The following is a 26,063-nucleotide window of genomic DNA, read 5'->3' as shown; positions in this document are numbered from 1 at the left end:
TCAGAGACTGTTCAGTGAGAAATAAAGAACAGTTTGTTAAAAAAATCAAATTATTTAACAGCTGTCGATTTTGTTACAAGTTTTAATGCCTAAATGCAGCTGTTACACACCACATGATCTATTGGTATATGAATTTCTATGTATTGTACTTTTTTGGAGGGGGGGATTTAAACATTCACACACCATAATTTCACTGTACTATATTTATGTGGACAGGTATGTTATTTAAATGTTTGCTCATGCAAATAAACTAAAATTGGACCCAGGTCCACACACGTTAGATATGTGATATTTTGCCAAGATAAAAACCAAATGGGAACACTAGTGTTGGAGCTAGCAATGGGATTAGCATTTGCTTTACTGACCTTTAATAACATTAATAACACTTGGTTTCCAATTATCAGGCACAGAGAAGGTAGAAAAATAGACGTTGGTGGACAGGTCACTGGAAAACCCCAAATGCCCAGTCTAACAAATGCAAATGGCAGGAACCTCTCCCAATAATTCATGTGTGTCTTGCTAGTGTCACAGTGCACACAGTAAAGTGTTAATGTTGTCATTGTTTTATGTGATGATTGTTTTACAGATCCTTGTGTGGCACACTCGGACTGAAAAACCAGTTCTAATAAACGAAGGAAGAAATGGATTCACTGATCCAAGAGTGGAGGTGTGAACTGCACTGAAATGGGAGGCATTTTCTGTAAGTCCCATTTTATTGCAGCAGGCTCAATAGTTAATATTTAACTATTTTTCTAACAAACATTCCCTTTTGGTCTATATGGGAGATAATGGAACTGGTAGAGTGACAATCCTGAACAGAATATCGTTGAATCTGAATTTATCCAAACTCATCATGTATTTAAAGAAATTAAAACTATAGTTGTATTAGGGTTTTACTAAAGCACAGGTTAGATTCATCTTGAAATTAAAGGAGCATTAAATGAAAAGTTTAATATTAACCATTTTTAGATACGCATTCTGAACAAGTTTAACATGCCCAAACGAGAAATGAATGAGCACCATCGAGTATTCTTCAATTTTCCAACATGAATTAAATGCTGTCAGAGCATTGCCTGGAGATCATTCTGGTAACACAACTGAACATTTCAACTCTTGATTTCAACTTACTTTGCGGAGTGGCAGACCTGGGAACTGACACTGTTTATTCCCCAATAAGTCTGTGTCTTAGATCACATATTCAACTCTGATTACCCTTCCTCCCTGCCTCTGATGTCTATTACCTATTCCTATCCAATGTAGCTCTCCTTTAGCTCCCAAGATGCCTTTGTATTTACTGGCTCTTTGGCATCATTTTCTCTCTCTTCACATTGCGGAGACTAAATCAAGAAGTGCTCTTGAGAGGCAAGGCTAGTTTAATTTTACTACACGGAGTAGACCAGTTTCCGACTGTTGGTGAGGCTGGAATTACATCATCTCCTAACAATGCCTCCCAAGGGATAAACACTTTAATCTACAATCACATGAGTGAACTGAGAGGGAATGTGGACCTTGAGATGTGAGGTTGGAAGGGAATAAACCATCTGCACAGTGGACAAGCATTTTCAGAATTCTAGCTGTTCAACAACACCATCTAAGTCCCAGGGACATCTAGACACCTGGCAATTCCTGAATGCTATACAGAACAGCGATATAAATTATATGCTGGATGCCTCCGTGGGTTAAATCTCTTCAAGCCTCTGGAATTTGGATCTGAATCTAACCCACTCAGGATTAAATCTCAGATGAGATTCAACATTGTAAAACGCATCAATGTTGTGACCGGCAGATGATGTGTGTCAGGCAGATCAAATCAACAAGGGAAACTTGATCACGTGATCACAACGGTTTTACAATTTGTATTTTATTTCGAGATGCGTGCTCTGAATTCAGTAGTAATAAGTTCACCAAGACTTTAGAGATTTTTTTTAGAAAACTAAATTAAAGATTTATTAAAAAGGAAAAGATTTCAAGCACATACATAAGGCTACAAATTACTACTATAATAACTCCTAAAACCTCTAATTAATCTGACTTCCAGTTACACCCCTGCTAAGGCAACAGTAAAAATAGATTATAAACAGATGCCAACATGTTACCACAATAGCCTGGGCAGTAGAATTCAAAATGGCTTTTCCCAGATTCAGTTTCTGCAGACAACAAGCTTAACGACAAATACTGGAGGCTTTTCATACTTCTGAGAGATCTTACAATACCTTTCCTAACACATAGCCTCTTCTCCTTTATGCATGTTTCTCTCTTTTAATGTAATTTCCATTGTTCCCATATGTCTTTGGAACTTTACCTTTCTCATAATATAATTTGTTTCATGGTGCTAATATTAGCAGTAACTTTTGGGAAAAATAAACACACTGCTTGGCCTAGCTTCTCTGGCTAAGTGTAACATCCTACCATCTCTTTGAAATTCAGACTGCCCTGAATTATCTAAAAATGCAAATACTCCTCACCTCACATTCTAAGACTTCCGCCATGTTTGCTTTTTTAGCATTTCAAACCTAGCTTCTTTTAATGAGTCAAAGCCTCCAGACCAGCTGTCTCCAATTCAATTGAATCCCACTCACAGGGAAACTATCCAAAACCCACTATTAACCTACTTTTACAGTAAATCACAATAATATTATGAAAATTATTGTACTTTCATTACAATCGGTTTCGAACAATCTCGATTCATTCATGATTCAAAACTAGTCCACAGTACAAGCCTGCCGCCATGCCAGTACTTGGCATGAAATTAGTTGTCTGACTGAATAGCTCCGTGAAGTGAAATTGAGATGTTTGGGAATGATTGATATGAGCATGAAGTGAGGATACATTATTGCGATGCAGTGAAGGAACCTCTCTTCATCAGCTCATTCCAACATTGTGCATGATAAATTGAAAAATGTTTCATTCTCTCATCAGATATCCATCCCTCACCTTGAGGAATGTAAAATTTAGCTCACTTTTAAAAGATAAATTTTAAAGAAGCTGATATTTATCTCCTTGCGAATAAATGCCATTTATTACTTGGCAAGTCCATAATAAGGTATGAAGTGCCAATACCTGTTTGTATATAAAGATTGATTGGAACTAATTTTTTTATTTATTCATGGGATGCAAACACCGCTGGCAGGCCTGGCATTTGTTGTCTATCACCAATTGCCTTTGAGAAGGTGGTGGTGAGCTGCCTTCTTGAACTGCTGCAGTCTCTGTGGTGTAGGCACACCCACAGTGCTGTTAGGGAGGGAGTTCCAGGATCTTGACCAAGCAGCAGTGAAGCAACGGCGATATAGTTCCAAGTCAGGATGGCGTGTAGCTTGCAGAGGAACTTGCAAGTGGTGGTGTTCCCACGCATCTGCTGACCCTGTGCTTCTAGGTGGAAGAGGTCATGGATTTGGAAGGTGCTGTCGATGGAGGCTTGACAAATTGCTGCACTGCTGCTGCTGTGTGACTGTGGCAGAGGGAGTGCATGTTTGAGGTGGTGGATAGAGTACCAATCAAACAGAATGCTTTGTCCTGGATGGTGTCGAAGTTGCACTCATTCCAGGCAAGTAGAAAGTATTCCATCACACTCCTGACTTGTGCCATGTAGAAGGTGGACAGGCTTTGGGGAGTCAGGAGATGAGATATTCACTTCAGAATTCCTACTCTCTGATCTGCTCTTGTAGCCACACTGGACTAGCCCAGTTATGTGTCTGGTTGATCGTGGGTGATTTAGCAGTAGTAATGTCATTGAATGCCATGGGGAGAGGGTTCTTTCATGTTAGAGATGGCAATTGCCTTGCATCTTTGTGACCTGAATACTGCTTGCTACTTATCAACCCAAGCCTGAAAGTTGTCTGGTTCTTGCTGCATGCAGACCCAGACTGCTTCAGTATCTGAGGAAATGTAAGTGGTACTGGACACTGTGCAATCATCAGCGAACATCCCCACTTCTGACCTTATGGTGGAGGGAAGTCATTGATGAAACGGCTGAAGATGTTTGGGCCTAGGACACAACTCTGAGGAACTCCTGTATTGATGTCCTGGGGATGAGATGATTGGTCTTCATGTCTTGTGAAAGTGTTTAGTGAAACTTCATTCATTTCATGCAATGACATAAATCATATCAAAACAAATTATTATCCCACTTACTGTTGTGGCTCAGCTCCCTTCCCAGAGAAGTTACATTGTGGTTTGTAATGCTTCATAAATGGATGCCAGTTACACTGATATACAGGTGTAGTTACATTGTGGTTTGTAACACTCCATAAATGGATGCCAGTTTCCATCATGAATAGAAGCCAGCAGCATAATTTCCTTTGATAGGTTTTAAATGCTAATGGCTGGAACATATTGGCAGATGGAAATGTAATTTCTCTTTACTGGCTGGTTTTACAACAAACAGGTTGAATGTGATGGAGAAGCTTCCAGTTATAAGTCATTATCCCATTGGCTGCCAGAGTGTAAGAAATGATGCCACCATTGAGTAGATCAAAAGAAATGGCTTTACATCTCCACAGTGGACTACCTATCAGCATAATTTTCTCCAAATTTGAAATTGCACAGTCCAGGGCTAATACAGTAATTAAAAGTAAACTGGACCCTACATGAAGAGCCTACCGCATCTCCTGTTTTCCATAAAACTGAGGGAAAATGGTATATTACACAGGCTGAACCATTGTTCCAGATGATTTACACATGAAATGATACACAGAAGCAAAACAACACAGGCTAAAACTAAACAGCACGACACTTACATGAGAGAACCTTTTCAATTTTTTTTAATTTTAAAGTTTAAATCAATCAGAAATAGGTCATCCACTCCATGGAGATGTAAAGCCATTTCTTTTGATCTACTCAACAATGGCATCATTTCTTACACTCTGGCAGCCAATGGGATAATGATTTATAACTGGAAGCTTCTCCATCACATTCAACCTGTTTGTTGTAAAACCAGCCAGTAAAGAGAAATTACATTTCCATTTGTCAAAATGTTCCAGCCATTAGCATTTAAAACCTGCTGAGCCACTCATCAAAGGAAACTTTTTTTATCAACTAAATAGTGGACAGCATCCTTGCCTAATTTAAGAATAGATGGCATGCCTTTGGTTCACCATTTGTACTTAACAAAACAAATGCAACCTCCATTTTAAACCCCTGCTATTTAAACCAATGTAAAATTATTATAAAATAATATGAGCGCTGTCTCCCCCAGGGGAGTGCAGTTGACTTTCAATGGCCAAGTACTGTTGCTGCCTGTTACCTGCTATCTTGCACTGGAAAATACAGAGTCCTGATTGTGAATGAGCGTGTTCAGAGGAGTGCTTGCATATGTGTGATGCCTCATGGCTGAAGAGCTGGGAAAGGTGTTTGGGGTGTGAGTAATGCCTGTAAAAATGCAACACTATTGGGTGTGTGAATGTCACTGTACAGTTAGATGGTGCATGAAGTGTGGTTGAGATTGTGATGCTGGTGGTGATCTGGTGCCTTGGTGATCTTAGCTTGCCCACTTATGTCAAGTCATTAAATTTCCTGCAGCAAGAGAGCCATGTCCTGGTGCCAGGGCTCCTGGGTATCATCTCCTCCCACACCTGGTATATTAACTGCCACTGTGGCCTCCTTCTGCCCTGTGGGTAGAGGACATCCCTCCTCCTTTGTGCCTCCATTAGAACCTCCGGTCCTGCACCAGAGAATCTGGGTACCCTTTCTCTAGGTCCCTGGCACATTCTTCTACATTGGCTTTTCTCCTAGCCAGCACACACCATACCTTCAGTGGAAGCTGGTGAGTGCAGGCCACATGTACAGCTCCAAGAAAATTGTGTCTAATCTGCTCTTCAGTGCTATACTTGCAGTATCAAGTCTCCAGGCACATTTAAATTAGGATGAGGGTCAGTTAGCTCAAATATTGTTTGTTAAACCCACACATTCACAAAGGGGTTGTCTCATTAACATGGCACTCATTTAGGATCTGTTTTCAGTTTTTGCCCAAAGTTACCCCCAGGAAAGACCAACAAGACATGGGTTGAGAGAACAAAGGGCACATAATTCAAATAGTAAAGGAGGAAAGAGCAGGAAAGGAATAAAATCCTCCACTGTTAGTAAATAAGGTCACAGGAAATGGATTGTGTACCTGTTAACTGTTAACAAATGGGAAGCCTAAACCATGTTACTCATCATTCTGTGACTTCTGCATACCTTTCAAGTGGATTGGATTGGCCAGCAGCTTCATCAGTCCCGACAGCACCAAGAGCTCATTAGTGGGCGCTACTGGAACTGCACCAGGAAACAAGAAGAAAGTGCATAGATCCCCAGAAACATGCAGGTCCAGGGATTCGAGCGGGGAGGGGTTGGGCAGGTTGGGATAAGCTGAGTGCGGGAGAGTTGGGGGGGGGGTGGTGGGGAGCGTGGGTTTAAGGCAGCAGCCAGGTAGGGAGAGAATGTGGGGTTCTATCTTAGGGGGCCACTCCTGATCCATACAGAGCAATCCCCAAAGATAAAACCTCACCACCCCCAGCTTCCTTCTTGTCCTTTGAAGAGTTTATTTAAAAACATGGGCTGCCCACTCCTGCCCTGCAGCCCAGGCCAAGTGTTTTACGGCGTGGGCAGCATATTATCAGGGTCAATTGGTTTGGTAGCAAGCCTAATTGATCCTTGATTACCAATTTAATATGGCAGGTGGGCTGTCAATTTCCTATATTATGGGGGTGAGCTCGGGGGTGGGTGGGAAGGTGGTAGGGGTGGGCACCTGCCATATTTTATGTGCCCCCCCACCCCCAAAGAAAAATACGCCCAGCAGGGGCATGTAAAATGCAGCCCCATACTTAAGGAAGGATATATTTGCATTGGAGGCGGTACAGCAAATGTTCACTAGATTGATCTCGAGATGAGAGTGTAGCCCTGTGATGAGAGGCTGAATAAATTGGGCCTGTTCTTTGGAATTTAGAAGAAGGAGAGGTGACCTGAAGGGTCTTGACAGGATAGACATGAAGAAGTTGTTTCCACTGGCTGGGGGGTCTAGAACACAAGGGCACAGTCTCGGGATAAGGGTGACATTTAGGACTGAAATGGGGAGAAATTTCTTTGCTCAAAGGGTTGTGAATCTTTGGAATTCTCTACCCGAGAGGCTTGTGGATGCTTCATTGTTGAGCATATTTAAGGCTCCAGTTGACAGATTTTTTTGTCTCTCCAAGAAATCAAGGGATTTGGGGAATGGGAGTGAAGATGGAGTCGAAGTCGAAGGTCAGCCATGATTATATTGGATGGCAGAGCAAGCTCAATGGACTATATGGTCTGCTATGCTGATTCCTTATGTTCTTATGGCCATTCATTTTGGTTTATTAAAAGCATCCTGTGTCATGGGTTCCATGACAGCACACTTTAGGTATTCATGATTTACACATTAAAAACAAAAATGTTTTACAGAGATTAAGTGATGCAATTTTGCTTTCACCTCATGGTGATTGCTTTGTGAACAGCTAGATCAGTAGTTCCTTTTAACTCGTGCTTAATTTCCAGTATTCCTGTATGAATGATAAATTAGCTCTCACTGGTTTTGCATTGCGTGTAGCCCTATTTTTAATGTATTTGTTTTTAAACAGCATTTGAATTCTTTCAAAACTATGAAATGTTTCAGGTAAATTTGAAGACCAGATTCAGCTCCAGCCTCAAGAAGGAACTGGGAATTTGGGGGGGTGAGGGGGGAGTGAAATTTCCCTTCAGTCGCCTGTAAATTAAATTCAATGGAAACACTGAGTTAGACCATAAGACCAAAAGACATAGGAGCAGAATTAGGCCATTCGGCCCGTCGAATGCTCCGCCATTCAATGAGATCATGGCTGATCTGATAATCCTCAACTCCACTTTCCTGCCTTTTCCCCATAACCCTTGATTCCCTTATTAAAAATCTGTCCATCTCAACCTTAAATATACTTAACAACCCAGACCTCTGTGGTAAAGAATTCCACAGATTGACTACCCTCTGAGAGAAGAAATTCCTCCTGAACTCTGTTTTAAATGGGCGCCTCCTTACTCTGAGACTATGCCCTCTGGTCCTAGACTCTCCCACAAGGGGAAACAAGCTCTCAGCATCTACCCTGTAAAGTCCCCTAAGAATCTTATATGTTTCAATAAGATTGCCTCTCATTCTTCTAAACTCCAATGAGTACAGACCCAACCAACTCAACCTCTCCTCATAAGAAAATCCCTCTATCCCTGAAATCAATCTAGTGAATCTTCCTGGAATGCCTCCAATGCCAGTATATCTTTCCTTAGATACGGGGACTAAAACTGTTTACAGTATTCGAGGTGTGGTCTAACTAGTGCCTTGTATTGTTTTAGCAAGATTCCCCTATTTTTATACTCCATTCCCTTTGAACTAAAGGCCAACATTCCATTTGCCTTCCCTATTACCTGCTGAACTTGCATGCTAGCTTTTTGTGACTCATGCACGAGGACTCCCAAACCCCTCTGTGCTGTAGCTTTCTTCAGTCTTTCTCCATTTAAATAATATTCAACTCTTCTATTCTTCCTGCCAATATGCATAACCTCACATTTTCCCACATTATTTTCCATCTGCCAAGTTTTTGCCCACTCACTTAACCTGTCCATATCCCTCTGTGGACTTCTTGTGTCATCCTCATCTCTTGCCTTCCCACCTATTTTTGTTTCATCTGCAAACTTAGCAATAGTACATTCATTTCCTGCATCCAAGTCATTAATATATATTGTAAATAATTGTGGCCCCAGCACTGATCCCTGTGGCACTCCACTAGTTACAGGTTGCCATCCTGAAAATGCCCTCCATATTCCATCCCTCTGTCTTCTATTAGTTAACCAGACCTCAATCAATGTTAGTATACTACCCCCAACACTATGGGCTCTTATCTTATTAAGTAGCCTTATGTGTGGTACTTTATCAAACACCTTTTGGAAATCCAAATATATTACATCTACTGATTCCCCTTTATCTCACTTGTTCCCTCCTAAAAGAATTCTAATAAACTTGTCAGGCATGATTTCCCCTTCATGAAGCCATGCTGATTCTGTTTGATTATATTATGCATTTCTAAATGCTATGCTATTACATCCTTTATAATAGACTTTAACATTTTCTCAATGAAACAGATGTTGTTAACTGGCTTGTAGTTACCTGTTTTTTTATCTCCTTCACTTTTTGAATAAGGGTGTTACATTGGCAGGTTTCCAATCCTTTGGGACTTTTCCAGAATCTAAGGATTCTTGAAAGATTACTACCAGTACATCTGCTATCTCTGCAGCTGCTTCCTTTAATATCCTAGGATGCAACCCATCAGGTCCAGGGGATTTATCAGCCTTTAGCCCCATTAGTTTCCCTGGTACTTTTTCTCTAGTGATAGTTATTGTATTTATTTCCACCACCACCCCACCGCCCCCCACTCCCCCCCGCCCCCACGTTTGCCCCTTGATTATTTAGTATTTTTGGAATGCTATTAGTGTCTGCTACCGTGAAGATTGATGTAGGTATTTAAAGACGTTATTACTGTCTGTTTTAATATTACTTGCCAGTTTACCCTCAAAGTTTATTTTCTCCCTCTCAATTTTTTTTGGTCATCTTTTGTTGGTTATTAAAATTTTCCCAATCCTCTGGTTTACAACTAATCTTTGCCACATTGTATGTTTTTTCTCTCACTTTGATACTAACCTGAACTTCCTTGGGTAACCATGGTTGGTTTATCCCAATCCTATAATCCTTCTTCCTCACTGGGATATATCTTTGTTCTGAGTCATGAACTATTTTCTTAAATGTTTGCCATTGTTCATCAACCATCTTTTCTGCTAATCTCCTTTCCCAGTCCACTCCAACCAACTCTGCCCTCATTCCTTTGTAATTACCCTTATTTAAGCTTAGCGCAGTTGTTTCCAAACTAAGTTTCTCACTCTCAAACTGAATTCTAAATTCCACTATGTTATGGTCACTGTTTCCTAGGGGATCTTTTACTCTGAGATCATTTATTAAACCTGCCTCATTACACATTAACAGATCCAAAATAGCCTGATGCCTGGTTCGAACCACAACATATTAGTCTAGGAAACAGTTCCGAATACACTCATGGCTACCTCTGCCAATTTGATTTTCCCAATCTACATGAAGATCAAAGTCACCCATGATTAATATACTGCTTTTTTACACATCCTCATTATCTCCTGATTTATTCTCTGTCCTATAGCATAGCGACTGTTAGGGGGCCCATAGACTACTCCCACCAGTGTCTTCTTCCCCTTTTTATTTCTTACCTCCACCAATATGGATTCCACATCTTCTGATCCAAGATCATTTCTTAATATTGTACTTATTCCATCTCGTACTAACAAAGCTACCCCACCGCCCTTTCCTTCCTGCCTGACCATTCAAAAAGTCACATACCCCCTGAATATTTAGTCTCCAGTTTTGATCTCTTTGTAACCATGTCTCCATAATGGCTATAAGATCATACCCATTAACCTCTATTTGTGCCACTAATTCATTTATTTTGTTCTGAATACTATATGCATTTAAGTAAAAAGCCATTCATTTTGCCTTTTTACCATTTTTCCCCCCTTTGACTCTATTTACTGCTTTTTTTATGTTTGTACACGCCGTCCCTTCCTGCCACTCTGGATATCATTATCTAAGTAGCTGCCCTGCAATGCTGCCATGTCCTTTTGCTTTGTAAGCCTAGTTATCCCCTCTCCAGAATCCTCCCCCCCTCTATTTAGTTTAAAGCCCTTTCTACAGCCCTAGTTATTTGATTCGCCAGGACACTGATCCCAGCACAGTTCAAGTGAAGCCCATCTTACCAGAACAGCTCCCTTCTGCTCCAGTACTGGTGCCAGTGCCCCATGAACTGAAACCCATTCCTCCCACACCAATCTTTGAGCCACACATTTAACTCCTTGACTTTAGTTACCCTATGCCAGTTTGTCCGTGGCTCAGGTAGTAATCCCAAGATTATTACCTTGGAGGTTCTGCTTTTTAATTTAGCTCCTAACTGTTCAAATTCTTTAAGCAGAACCTCCTTTCTAGTCCTATCACTGTCATTGGTAACAACATGGACTACGACAACTGGATCCCCTCCCACTCCAAGTTCCTCTCCAGCCCTGAGGAGATGCCCTTAACCCTGGCACCGAGCAGGCAACACAGCCTTTGGGACTCACGCTCACGACTGCAGAGAACAGTATCTATCCCCCTAATTATACTGTCCCCTATCACTATTACATTTCCATTTCCTCCCCGACTTGAATGGCTCCTTGTACCATGGTGCCATGGTCAGTTTGCTCATCCTCCCTGCAGTCCCCACTCTCATCCACACAGCTCGCAAGCACCTTGTATATGTTGCACAATTGCAGGAGCTGAGGCTCCTTGAATGCTACCCCCTGGGCCCCCATATCTGTTTCACCTGCAGTCACACCCTCCTGTCCCTGGTCATAGACCAAATTCGAATTATCTAACCTGAGAGGTGTGACCACCTCCTGAAGCAAAGTGTCCAGGTAGCTTTCCCCCTCCCTGATGTAGTGCAATGTCTGCAGCTTAGACTGCAGCTCCTTAACTCGGACCCCAAATTCCTCAAGCTTCAAACACTTACTGCAGATGTATTTGCTCTGGATTACCTTGGTGGCCATCAGCTCCCGCATGCTGCAGCAGCAACACATCACCTGTCCTGCTGTCGCTTTATTATTTAATTTATTAATTAATTACCCTAGTATCCCTGCTCTTTGCACTTTATTGAAATTAATTATTTACACCAGTATCGATCTTATACTTAACAAGCTATTTTTATGAAAGAGAAAATAAAGATTAGAGATCTAAGCACTAACTATAGACCTTAAATCTAAATACTAGAAATGATCATCAATCCAACTCACCAATCATCTGCTCTCCATGCTGTTTTTAAATAAAGTCTCCCCGTTCTTTGTTTAAATAAAGTACACATGCTCACTTGTTCTTTGTTTAAATAAAGTACACATGCTCACTTGTTCTTTGTTTAAATAAAGTCCACACTCTTACCCAATCTCCATTTTATATAAAGTCCACACTCTCACCCGCTCTCTGTTTTAAATAAAGTCCACACTCTCACCCGCTCTCTGTTTTAAATAAAGTCCACACTCTCACCCACTCTCTGTTTTAAATAAAGTCCACACGCTCACCCGCTCTCTGTTTAAATAAAGTCCACACGCTCACCCGCTCTCTGTTTAAATAAAGTCCACACGCTCACCCGCTCTCTGTTTTAAATAAAGCCCACACTCTCACCCGCTCTCTGTTTTAAATAAAGTCCACACTCTCACCCGCTCTCTGTTTTAAATAAAGTCCACACTCTCACCCGCTCTCTGTTTAAATAAAGTCCACACTCTCACCCGCTCTCTGTTTTAAATAAAGCCCACACTCTCACCCGCTCTCTGTTTTAAATAAAGTCCACACTCTCACCCGCTCTCTGTTTAAATAAAGTCCACACGCTCACCCGCTCTCTGTTTAAATAAAGTCCACACTCTCACCCGCTCTCTGTTTTAAATAAAGTCCACACGCTCACCCGCTCTCTGTTTAAATAAAGTCCACACGCTCACCCGCTCTCTGTTTAAAGTCCACACTCTCACCCGCTCTCTGTTTTAAATAAAGTCCACACTCTCACCCGCTCTCTGTTTTAAATAAAGTCCACACTCTCACCCACTCTCTGTTTTAAATAAAGTCCATAGTCTCACCCACTCTCTGTTTAAATAAAGTCCACCCACTCACCCACTCTCTGTTTTAAATAAAGTCCACACTCTCACCCGCTTTCTGTTTTAAATAAAGTCCACACTCTCACCCGCTCTCTGTTTTAAATAAAGTCCACACTCTCACCCGCTCTCTGTTTTAAATAAAGTCCACACTCTCACCCGCTCTCTGTTTTAAATAAAGTCCACACTCTCACCCGCTCTCTGTTTTAAATAAAGTCCACACCTCTCACCCGCTGTCTGTTTAAATAAAGTCCACACTCTCACCCACTCTCTGTTTTAAATAAAGTCCACATTCTCACCCACTCTCTGTTTAAATAAAGTCCAAGCGCTCACCCGCTCTCTGTTTAAATAAAGTCCACACTCTCCACTCTCTGTTTTAAATAAAGTCCACACTCACCTGCTCTTTATTTTAATGAAGTCCACACTCTCACTCTCTGTTTTAAATAACTCCACACGCTCACCCGCTCTCTGTTTTAAATGGAGTCCACACACTCACCCACACACTCTTTGTTTTAAATGAAGTTCATGCTCTGGTAGTTCTCTGTAACAGCTGAGAAGATTCCATGCTGTGCTGCCTACCATCCTGCACTCGCTTGCCAAACACGTTCTCTTTGTTGTATTTTTGTGGCTATTACTCCTGGCAGATGTTTGGAGTATTTATTTTAAACTCTGGCTTCGGTCAACAAAATAGACTAAAGTGAGGTTTGTACTGTGAAATGCACTGTAGCTTTATTATCAACAAATATTTATTCAAAAGTCCAAGGTTAAATAAAACCTGGTGTGAATTAGTGGGTAGTTTCACATAGTAATTGAGTCTGGAGTAAACATATTTAACTGGTACTTCCAAAGGGACATCCCATTGCCCAGATCCTTATCACTGTGTCAGGTTGCAAGTTCAAAAGCAGCTCTCAGGCTCTCCTGGGGCAATTAGAGCTTTAATGCATGACTGCAAACACACTCAGAGACTGATGACCTGTGATATCACCACCTGGATTGCTCAACTATGGGTTTATGGCAACACAGTGCTTATGTTATTGGGCTAGTAATCCACAGGTTGTGTATCAAACTACTGCAGTTGTTCAAGATGGACCAACACCATCATGGTCTCAGGGGTACTAGGGATGGGAAATAAATGTGACACCCAGATCTTGAATATTATAAGAATATGCAATGTTACACACACTTTGCTACCACAGCAGCAAATAAAGGACAATATGTCCCTCTCCTTTCTTTTGAATGTGCTGATTCAGGTTAAGACACAGTTCCACAGGTGTCAGCAGCTCTCCAGTACCTCTACCAATGGCCATTTTCCACATATGAGCCCAGACAATTAACATACTATTTCACTAAGGTGGCATGGGGTGTCATCAAATTCAGTTCTGTCTTTACCCAACACTTACACAGGTACAGGAGTCAGTGAGGAGCAGGAACAATGGCTGTTTTTTTGTTCTTGACTAGCCTGCATTACTAAGGCAAATTGAGATGCTTCCACCTCTGGTGCAGCTCAGATAAGCTAACTAACCAGAGATTAATGATAAAGCTTGAAGTGTTCCTGCTCAACATGGCTCAGCAATTGCATGTGCATCTCTCCACTGAAACTAAACCGTTGCATTTATGTCTGTTCACAGTTGCAGATCAGAACAAAGGCATCAACACAGGGGGCCCAGAATAATACAAATGTCACACATTGATCTGTGTGGTCAAAGTTATTTTTACAATGTTCAACTTTTTAAGGACTTCGATACATGCCTTTCATCTTTGGGTTATGGTTTGAAGCCAGCTTATTCCCGTCTATCTGCTGGTTGAAGGTGTCTTATTTGGAATTAATTTTGATGGTTTTAATCCAACTCCTGTTCACTGTTGTCGGCAATGCTATCAAGCAGCACTTACTCAGCTTTAAGCTGCACACTGATGCTGCCAGGGCCACTCAACTCCTGACCTCATTACAGCCTTGGTTCAAACATGGACAAAAGAGCTGAACTCCAGAGGTGAGGTGACAGTGACTGTCCTTGACATCAAGGCAGCATTTGACCAAGTGTGGCATCAAGGGGCCCGAGCAAAACTGGAGTCAGTGGAAATCGGGGGAGAACTCTCCACTGGTTGGAGTCATACCTAGCTTGTGGTTGTTGGAGGTCAATCATCTCAGTCCCAGGATATCACTGCAGGAGTTCCTCAGGGTAGTGTCCTTGGCCCAACCATCTTCAGCTGCTTCATCAATGTCCGTTACCTCCACCATATGGTCAGAATTGGGAATATTCGCTGATGACTGCACAATGTTCAGCACCATTCCCAACTCCTCAGGTACTACAATAGACCATGCCCATATGCAGCAAGACGTGGACAACATCCAGGCTTGGGTTGATAAATGATAAGTAACATACATGCCACACAGGTGCCAGGCAATGACCATCTCCAACAAGAGAGAATCCAACCATCTCCCCTTGCATTCAATGGCATTACCATCACTGAATCCCCCACTATCAACATCCTGGGAGTTACCATTGACTAGAAACTGAACTGGACATAAATACTATGGCTACAAGAACAAGTCAAAGGCTAGGAATTCTGTGAAGAGTAACTCATCTCCTGAATCCCCAAAGCCTGTCCACCATCTACAAGGCACAAGTCAGTAGTGTGATGGAATACTGTCTATTTGCCTGGATGAGTGCAGCTCCAACAGTACTCAAGAAGCTCAACACCATCCAGGACAAAGCAGGCCCCTTGATCTACACTCCATCCACCACATTAAACAGTCACTCCCTTTACCACTGATGCACAATGTCAGAAATGTGTGCCGCCCACAAGATGTTTTGCAACAACTCACTAAGGCTCCTTCAACAGCACCTTCCAAACCCATGATCTCTAGCTGCTAGAAGGACAAGGGCAGCAGATACATGGCAACACCATCACCTGGAAATTCCCCTCCAAGCCACTCACTATCCTGACTTGCAAGTATATCACTGTACCTTCACTGTCGCTGTGTCAAAACCTGGAACTCCCTTCCTAACAACACTGTGGGTGTACCTCCACCACAGGGACTGCAATGGTTCAAGAGGTGGATCACCACCATCTTCTCAAGGGCAACTGGGGATGGGCAATAAATGCTGGCCCAGCCTGCGAAGCCCACATCCTGAGCAAGAATACATATTTTTTTAAAATTAACACAAGCCACAGCACAAATTGGCTCTAATTTGCAAATTAATTTGTACAGGTTCAGTGTCTCAAAACCGGCAACCCCGGGACCTGGGGCGTGCCAGATTTCAGACCTTACCGCATTTTGGGTTGGGTGGTTCAGGTCAAGTCAGGTTAGGTGGGATCAAGGGTCACATGGAGCACAGGAATAGAGCAATACGCAAATGATGAAATAGATAACTAACCTGGCGCCACACTGTGCCAATACAGTGCCTAGCCAAATTGCCCGGGTAAGTTAATTTTTTACTCAATTAAAATTCATGCATGGCATATTATAAAAATATCCAGCTTTTGGACAACTCTGGTTTTTGGACTGCCAAATTTGAGATACTGTACCTGTAATCTCATTCATGAAGGTCACAGTTCATCTAGTATGTGAAATGTACCATTTGTACTGGTTCATTAGGGAGTTTTAGTCTGAGGCTTGGTTGGGGGACATGGTTGGATCCCGTGTATTAGCTTAAAGTTGATACTTGGAACTTAAAATGGGAAAATATTTCATTTACCAGTTCTGACCTTTTTAAGAATCACAAAATTCACCAATACAGGGATGGGCTTTGCACTGACAATTAATGAAGTTCAGAACGAGGATGAGTCCTTGCAGTCTCAATATGAATTCTAGTGTGCACGAGTCAAAGGTAATGTGGAATCGTCCCAGATTTTCACTAAGTGCGGTAGCGGTGGGAAAAAAGACATTTTACCCACCAGGCTCAATGGTGGGTTTTCACACCATAGTGTCCGATTCCCAGCACATCATGCCTCATTAATAATGCATTCCCGGGAAACACATTGGATCTCTGGTGGGTTGGCCTGTGATTCACCCGTCCCACCGTCACCTCAGGCCTTCAGTAACCCAGACACTATATTTAAAGGGCGCCCTGCACAGAGCTAGCACTCTTCAAGGGATAGGAAACTGCTGGGAACTGATGGCTGCCAAAGGGAGGAAACACGGTGCCCCCAAGTTTAGTGATGCCTTCCTCAAGTGCCTACTGGATGCAGTGGAGGTCTGCCGTGAAGTCCCCTACCTCCGCTCTGGGCGACAACCAGCAAGCAAGGTCACCAATCCAGCATGGGAGACGGTGGCAGCAGTCATCAGTGCCAATGCCCTGCAATAGGGGACAGTCACCCAGTGCCGAAAGAGGATGAGTGGTCTCATCCATTGCACCAGGGTAAGTCACTCTTCCCATCACTGTCAACTCACACACTTACAAATCCATTACATATCCACAGGGATCTCACTGCCAGTTCAAGGGACATCACCATTCACTCTCTCACCTTCATCTGCCGTGCGGATCGTGTCTTCATCCCAACCATGGGACTACTCACCAGCCACACATGCCAGGCATCCTTCTCAGCTGGTCTGGCAGGCGTCCTGCTTACACTCTTGCCATCTGACTTCATGTAGGACAAGCTGGCGCATCACAAAAGGGAGGTCGCAGACTGGTGAAGGAACGCCCGACATCAAGGTCCTCATGAACTTTGCAGATAGAGCCATCCAGCTGGCCAGTGAAGATCTGGACCATTCTTGTGGTGATGGTGAGGTCAGTGGTGCTCAGCCAAGTGAGGATCCAGCGGTGGAACATCCATCAAACACCATGCTGTGAGTCAGTTCCGCAGTCCCCTGCCATGCACTGATCATCTCTCCTTGCTTTCACAGGCACATCTGGGAAGCAGCTGAGGGGGTCCATGAGCCAGGTCCTCCACTCAAGCCCCAAAGACACCTCGGAAGAATTAGCTGATGACACCCTAATTGAAACGCATCACAATGCTCACCCACACCCTCCACCAGCGCAGTGACATGCATCTCGGTTGGACCTAGTTCTGGAGTAGCCTGGGGGTCACAATCTGGTGAGCACATAGCACTGTCTGATCCACAGCAGGCGGTGGAAGGGACTTCCCAGGTGTCCGGCACTCGGAGGACTGCTGGAGGCTAGAAATCTGCTGAATCCAAGTCAGATGATGAGTCTCTGGACTCGGTCATAGCTCAGCTGCTGGAGCTGCAAAGGCAAGCTCAGGAACATCAGGAAGGGATGCCCGCTGCACTCCTCAGATTGCAAGGCATGATGGAGGAATCTGTCTGCCTTGAGTCTGAGGTGATAGCATTGGCAAGCCAATGAAACAAGGTCAAAACTGGTAGTATGGTGGGCGCCATGGAGACCTTTGTCTAAGACATCGGTCCTGCGCTGCTGTGCGGGCCGAACTCCATCTCTGACGCCATAGTTGGCCTCCAACAGTGTTAACACAAGAGGGGTGCGGGGCAGCTCGATCTCACTGCAGCTACCCCTGCTCCTCAAGGAGTCAGCCAGGGGCCCTCAGGCAGCCATAGGGAGGAGGATCAGCAGGTGCACACCCCGGAGCCATCCACCCAGGTGTCTCCGGGAGTGTCCGACCCATCTGAATCCCCTCTTCCTGTGGCCCCAGGAGCTCCAGCTCCACAGGCCAAGGAGGGCTCCAGTACCACACAGCAGGACCCTGAAAGCAGGCCAGGGCCTTCGAGATCTTGGCTCTCCAGAGGACACCTGCCAAGGTCATCACACGCAGGCCGTCGTAGTCAGCAGGCTCCCTTCGTGTTCACTGTGGATGGCAGGGGGAGCACCAAGACATAGCGACAGGGTGAGGAAGGTTAAGACAATGTAGTTGCACAGCCTAGGCATGGGTGTTAATCACTTGTACATAATGTTCACTATGGTAAACAAACTCTCAAGAGTGTCTCCTTGCCCATGGCTCCTTGTTCTAAAGAGCAGTGTTCGTGTCACTCAGATGTGAAACCTTGGTTCCTGCACAAGATAAACACAGGTGTCTCAGTCCAGGGCCTCTTCCCTGTGCAGTGTGTAACCTTCAGACCAAAGTGATGGTCCAGCTTCACACTCACTGGACACATTAGTGATGCCTGCAGCTCGATGCTGCTTGTCGTTGCTGCCAGAATGTCGTGAGCAGACATCACAGAATTCTGTCACTTTCTCTGTGTGCTCTCAGTACCTTTAAATGGGGCTGGCCCCCAACTCTTCAACATCTGTGACCGGTGATGCTGTGCTTCTGGTGGGGACAGGTGCTGAAGGCTGACGAAGAATCAGGTGCATTTAAAGTTTCACAGCTGTATCTCCATGATATGACCCTGATCACAGAGTGCGAGCAAACTGCCCTCAGCCAACAGGAGTCAGACATTCACAAGGGCCATGTGAAGATGTATGGAGTGTCCTCACTGCATGTCGTCATCATCCTCCTGGAATCTAGTCACTATTCAGGCCTCCGCTGCATCTCCATGACATGAGCCTGAGCACTGAGGGTATGTGCGCTGCCATCAGCCACACAGGAGTCAAACGTTCACAGATGCAGGGTGAGGATGTCAGGACTGTCCTCACTGCATCTCATCATCATCCTCCATGAATCTTGTGGCTATGAGGGGTTCCTGAGCACGCCTGGCCAGTGTGGTGGCCTCATCGCCAGCATCCTCACCTCCGAGGACCTCATCATCATCATCATCATCATCATCCCCTTCGACATCCTCCTCATCGGAGATGTGCTGCTTTTCCGTATCCTCCTGGGCCAGGTCCTCCTCCCGTTACGTCGCCAGGTTCTGGAGCGCAGAGCAAGCGGTGATGATGCATGACACCCTTTGGGGACTGTACTGCAGTGCTCTACCGGATCTGGCAAGGTACTGGAACCTCATTTTCAAAATGCCTATCGTTTGCTCCACCAAAGTCTGGGTTGCGGCAGCAGCCTCATTACACCATCACTCTGCTGCAGTCTGAGGCCGCCACACAGGCGTCATCAACTACATCCTAGTCTCCGAGGAGCCAATCCTGCAGCCTGTCTGGATCCTGGAAGACGTCAGGGATCTGAGACCTGCTAAGGATGTAGGAGTTGTGGGTGTTTTCTGGGAATCGTGCACAGATTTATAGGATGTGTTTGTGGTGGTCACACACCAGCTGAATATTCGGCGTGTGGAAGCTCTTGTGGTCGACGTAGCTGACTGGCCGTTGCCATGGAGATCTGAGCACCATGTGAGCGCAGTTGATGGTGCCCTGCACTTGTGGAAAATCTGAGATCTGCGCAAATCCCAGTACTCTTGGTTCCCGCTGATCCCGGGCGAAATCATCAAACCCCTGAGCCTTCACAAAGATGGCATCCGTGACCTCCTGGATACACTTGCGTGTGGAGGCTTGTGAGATTCTGCACAGGTCACCTGTGGAGCCCTGGAAGGAGCCACTGGCGTAAAAATTGAGCACCGCTGTCACTTTCACAGCCACTGGCAGTGGGTGCCCTCCATTTCCCCAAGGCACCAAATCCTGCAGCTGGTGGCATATGTGACCAACCAGTTCTCTTGAAATGTCCAGTCTTCAGTGACGCTGGTTCTCAGTCATCTGCAGGAACAACAGGCTCCATCTGTAGACCCTGGGTCTAGTGAGGCGCCTACAGGTGTTGGCTCCCTGTGGATCTTCAACTGCATGTGCAGCAGGCCCTGCTGCCCCTTCATCTTGAGGGAGGTGCTCCTCCCTTTTCCGAGCCAGGTGCCTCCGCCACTCTCTTCTTCTTCTTCTCCTCTGGTCTCTGTAAGCCATGAGGCTGCACGATCCTGATGTTCTCCTCCTGCAGGATCAAAGAGAGATGTGTGCGTTAGCATGGGTGTACTAAGAACCTCTCTTGGTTAAAGTCTGAAGGCCCCTTTACACATGCAGGGGATTGCTGGTCACCACTTGGATGGCCAGTGTGTAGTGTGCTCATTGGCTGTAAGAAACCCCACCCACCTCCTCCCCACTCCACTTGACCAATTAGCGGCAGCTTCAGCCACTGGACTGCATGCTGTAATCTGAGCTCAGGCGCAGGCATTCTCCTAAACCGCACTGCAAGGCTGCACTGTTAGCTTGAACCATGATGGATACTGGCCCAGACCTTAATAAAGACATTACAAGGGGCTGTGAGCACCACCACCAGTGACTGCGTTGTGGCCACCTATCACAGAGGGATTGCAGCTGAACAGTCTCAGCCATGGAAGAATGCTCACTCTTGACAAACTTTTCCAAGTGTGTGGCCACTTCCCTCGTCCCCCCCATGCCCCCACCCCACCCCGCTACCCCCCTCCCCCCACCCCCCTCACCCCCCCACACCCACCTCCTCCACCCCATGTGCTTGAGTATTTCCTTCAATCTGTTTGCCATCACTACCCCACCCCGCCCCAGCCTGATTGCACTGCAGCCCTTGCCCCAGCACCACACTGAAGGCCACCAGGGAAAAGCAAGTTGCTTGTGTCCCCCCTGGATGTGCAGCGCCTCTTCCTTGATGTGCTATGGGCGGTGCTCGCGCGCGCTGCACAAGGTTGTGGGCACTCACCTCTGAGTTCCGCTCGAAGTTCAGTCGACAGGTGCATGTCTTTTAAAGGCCATTTGGATGGACCCCTGCGCTGAATTCAAAATTCACCTTTAAGAACATTGAGTTCAAAGCTCGGTTCTATTTTGATGATCGAAGTTTTGAAATGCCTGAATTTAAACATCCCTGAACCCAGAACTGAGCTTTGTATTTCAAACTAACCTACCCAGGTCTTAGTATTAGAACCTGCAATGCATTTTCCAAAGCTCCGAGATACAGCACCCAGATTTTGTGTGATTGTTGATGTTTTGTATCTTACCAAAATCCAAATAAAATGGGATATGTTCGGCTTGAAAATATCCTTAAATACTTATGATTCAATGCATGCAGGAAAGCAATTTGGAGCTCATTCCGGGTCAGTGTAATAGCCTGGCACATTCAATGAGACATTGTTCTTTTAGGAGATCATAGATTTGGAAAATGAAATGAACGAGGATATGTTAGGGAAGCCCAGCAAAACCCTTGAGAAATCCTTGGTGTGATTTTTCTCCTACCTAGAAGTGCAATAAAATGGACCAATGGCCTTTGGCAGGCTACCTTGAAATACCTATGCAGCTTTTGTAGGCAATGTGATCAATATTCCTGCTGACTACAGCATCGCTTTGTAAATGTTAATGACTGAAAATACCTGCGCAATCCAAACAAAATGGCCTGTCATGTTCGATCATTCAAAATGTGGTTAATAGTAAACCCTAAAATTGAATGAGTAAGGAAAGAAAAATAAGAGGTTTCATTATTATAGTATGTTTACATGGCTTCAGGAGATTCCAAAGCACTTTACGGCCAATGATGTACATTTAAAGTGTAATCAGTGTTGTAATTCATCTTATTTTGTCCTCCTTGTGGTACAGTGACAGTGTCTCTGTCTCTGTCTCTGAGCTAGAAGCTCTGGGTTCAAGACCCACTCCAAGACTTAATGTCCAAGGAAGGTGTGTATATAAAAAGGCTGTAAATTGTTGTAGATTTGATTTTCCAAACAGGTTTCTCATAAGAAACAATGAACTTTATTTACAGGGCTTCAGTAGCAGTTACACGCTTCCATCAAGCTCCACAACGAAACACAAACTCCACACCTAAGGTTCCCCATGCTTCGGACTGATTCATTCACACTGTTGCGTGAAACTACAGCGTACAATAAATCTTAAAGCTACAGTCACTACATTCCTTAAAGCTACAGTTACTACTTTCCTCCCCCTTTAATTTTTTTTTACAATTTGTATTTACAAGAACAACTACATTCATGACATTACAGATATATATACGGATTACGAAATGATAAATTCAGTCTCTCAGGTGATTTTCTGATCTGGGTGGAATGCTGTAGCTAGACTTAGAATCTATGATTGAATCTTCATTTGCTGGAACCACAGCAACATCAGATGCCTCCTTAAGCACAGGTAGTTCAGTGTTACCCACTCCAACAGAGACATCTGGTATGTCTATCCTTGGTTGATCAATCACAAAGGGGACCACAGGTTCTACAATGGTTACAGGTAGAACATCATTTTGTTGGGGTATCTCCTTTCTTCTCAAATGATCCATTTGTTTTCGAGTGATCGGGTCCTCCACTTCTATGTGGTACGTCAACGGTCTGGGCACAGAAACTAATACACCAGGTAACCAACTCGATTCACCACCCAAGTATTCTACAAATACTGTTTCACCGACAGTAAATTCTCGCTCTCGACTATGCAAATCATGAGTCACTTTTTGATTCCTTTGACTGTTCTCTACCTTCCCCTCCAAAAAGGGAAGTACTAAGCTTAACCTCATATGAAGGCTGTGCTTCATAAGTAAGTCTGAAGGTATTGAACCTGTAGTAGTGGGGGAGGGGGGTGTTGAGTGGTGAGAGTGTTATTCATTGTCTTATCTGAACCATCTTCCATCTTGTCGTCTTCTGTCTACCACAGAGTTTAGTCTCATCCTTCATTTTGACTTCACAGTTGGCAGACTTCTCTCAGACAAAATCTCAACTTGGTTCAGGTCAGGGGTTGAGCTACTCATGGCTTCATCACTCATTTGTACTTTGGAAAGTTAACTTTTCCTTTTAATGTCTCTTTTGTTTCACTCAGCTGACTCTTCAGCTCTTCTTTCTCCTTGTATCTTTTGGTTTCCTCCTGGAACCTTGAACATTGCTGCGTCTTCTCTGCCGACTGGTTCTTTAGTTTGTTCCGAGTGATGTTAAATTTATTTTGCTTCTCTTCGTAATTTTACAGAGGTACAAACTTTGACCTGAGGGATCCTTGTAGTGTGTGAAGGTCTTTCAACAGGTTTTCCTTTTCTTTCCTGCTGAGCTGCCTCCTGTATATTGTTTAAATTTTTGGGTAGCAGAGACTGCCTCCCGCTTTGCGGCTAACTCCCTGGTTTTCATGCCATGCCTGGCAGACTGTTCCCAGCCCAACTGGAAAATGGTGCCATTTTGTAAATCCTGCAAGGCCTGCAAATCCTGCTCGACACGTTCCATCACAAGAGCTATTTCCAATATTCTTTTGAAATCAACATTTACTTCAGCTAATAACCGATAGCATCATCATGCTCACCGCAGCCCAAGGATCCCTTAACATCTCTTTTAGGGTCTCCCCGAAGTCACAATGTTCAGATAGTTGTTTCAACTTTGCTACGTATGTTGCTAAGGTCTCCCCTGGGGCTCTTACCCTCAAATTAAATTTGAACCTCTGCATGATTATGGAGGGTTTGGGTTAAAAATGACCCTTTCCAAGGTATACCAATTCACTGAAGGTCTTCGAGTTGGGGGCGTTCGGGGCTGTCAAGCTATGAATTAAATTATAAGTTTTACTCCCACAGATGCTTAGGAGAATTGCTTTCCTTTTTTTCCTCCACCATTATTTAGTTTGCTTGGAAAAAGAAACCAAGGTGTTCTATATATTGATTCCAATCCTTTGTGGGATGAGTCGAAGGAGTCAATCCTGTCAAAAAGTGGTATACCTGGTGAATATATTTTCCCTTTCCTCTGTTTAAAACAAGATACCCACATTCCCTGGGCGAGGGGCAGCACTGGAACCAATTTATCCTCACTGCCAGTTCTTACAGATTTGATTTTCCAGACAGGTTTCTCATAAGAAGCAGTGAACTTTATTTACAGGCTTCAGCAGCAGTTATAAGCTTCCATCAAGAACCACAACTAGACAAAAACTCCTCCCCTAAGGTTCCCCGCACTTCGGGCTGATTTGTTCACACTGTCATGTGATACTACACAATACAATAAGTCTTAAAGCTACAGTCACTACATTCTTTAAAGGTACCATTACTATATCAATCCTTCCAGCATATGCCAGGCGAGCAGCAGGAATAGGAGAGAATCCTAGTCAGCTATGCGATGGAAAAAAATTGAAATCTCTCCTTTCACTATCCAAAGCTCCAGGCTACAACATGCTTGTAAAAGTGCATGTTGCCGCAGCAACCTGGAGTCCTTGGTTGACTGGACAGCTGGTGTGGATTGGTGCCAACAGCGTGGAGTTTGATCCTTGTTCTGGTTGGGGTAGATTCGGGTCCTGCCTCCTAGTCTGACCCACAGTGGAGATCGTGGTACTGTGTGTTGGACCTGCCTTCGGCCAGAGAACTCAAGAAGAAGAAGATTGCTCCTGTAGCTCTCTGGTCATGCTTCTGTATCACTGTCAATGCCTGATAATTTGTAGTAGTTTTGTATTTGCGCCAGGAAAATTTGAATGAAATAATTTGAATTAAGCAACATAACTAACATAAAAACAAAATTAGAGCTCAAACCAAGACTGATTGATCAGGTGATTTGAATTTAGTAACTTTGAAGAGAAATGGACTGAAGACACTTCTCCAGAATCTTCTATCTGTTAATCAATGTCCTTTTCTTAAATTGTTTTCAGGTATCGTGATGATTCTCTGCCAATTGACAGACGCCGTAACAAAGTTTCAAGCCATGCTACCCTTCCTTAAACATTATTTTTAAAAAACTAACTTGTCCTACTAAGTTATTCTGTGTTTTCTTTTAAATTATTAAAAATAGTGTGCAGCTGATCATTTTCAGCCTTTTCTTTGGGCGTCTTTTTCTTCAAAATTGAACACTGGGCATGAGTTTGACAAGAATGGAACGTTTTTTCCCGAGGATTGAAACTCAGCCTCCATGCTGCTGGAGTGCCTGTTTTGAACCTTACTCTACCATGAGACGAGCAGGGAGTACAATATTTTTGCTGCTGAAATTTGATTAAGCATAACCTACAATCAGTTACTGAGTGATATATTACCATTCAGAATGTTGCTCATTTCTGTCCTGTGAGATTGTATCATTTGGGCTGAAAGATATCTCTCAGCCCTTCACCACATGTTGGCATCAAAAATAATTAAATCCGCAACTTAATTGAAAGAAAAGCAATCTTCAAAGTCACTTTTGGTCAAATAATGTTCAGCTGTCCAGCTTATAATTGCATCATTGTTGCACAATTGTAGGCACATTGTGCCAAAAAGGACAGAATTGCTTTTGATGAATTGAGTAATCTGCTGCTATCAATCAGGATTTCAAATGTCTTTGACATATTGCCTGTCATTTTGAACACAGTGGAAGCATTATGTTAATGAGGAGACATGAATTTTAATATACTGACTTTGCTAAGATTTTACCACTGATAAATATTATGTTGTACATATTAACCTCAGTAAGTATCGAATGAAAAGCATTGAAATGGCAGAGGGAGACTTATTCAAGGACTTGTAGACTCATCACTTTTAATGGCTTGGCAATGACATGAGGCAACTAAGAAAGGAATAAAAAAATGGAATATACAACAAGACAGTAGCATGCAGGTCTC

The 26,063-nt window shown here is 43.8% G+C and overlaps 1 protein-coding gene across 5 annotated transcripts in view; it reads left to right on the top strand.

The window, feature by feature from the left end:
• Positions 1-25,275, top strand: part of LOC121290309 (galactosylgalactosylxylosylprotein 3-beta-glucuronosyltransferase 1-like) — a 166,080-nt gene extending 140,805 nt beyond the window's left edge. For 4 of the 5 annotated variants that reach the window (XM_041210621.1, XM_041210622.1, XM_041210624.1 and 1 more), the window contains 2 exons: positions 587-700; positions 25,125-25,275. In XM_041210621.1, the coding sequence (XP_041066555.1) occupies positions 587-673 (87 nt within the window). In that variant the 3' untranslated portion in view covers positions 674-700; positions 25,125-25,275. Of the gene's footprint in view, positions 1-586; positions 701-7,169; positions 7,262-25,124 lie in introns of those variants that run through there. The other variant, XM_041210623.1, reaches the window with a different exon arrangement.
• The last annotated feature ends 788 nt before the right edge of the window (positions 25,276-26,063 follow it).

This window comes from Carcharodon carcharias, chromosome 18, assembly GCF_017639515.1.
Source record: "Carcharodon carcharias isolate sCarCar2 chromosome 18, sCarCar2.pri, whole genome shotgun sequence".
In the NCBI taxonomy this organism is placed as follows: Eukaryota; Metazoa; Chordata; class Chondrichthyes; order Lamniformes; family Lamnidae; genus Carcharodon; species Carcharodon carcharias.
This window is presented reverse-complemented; position numbering and strand designations above follow the sequence as displayed.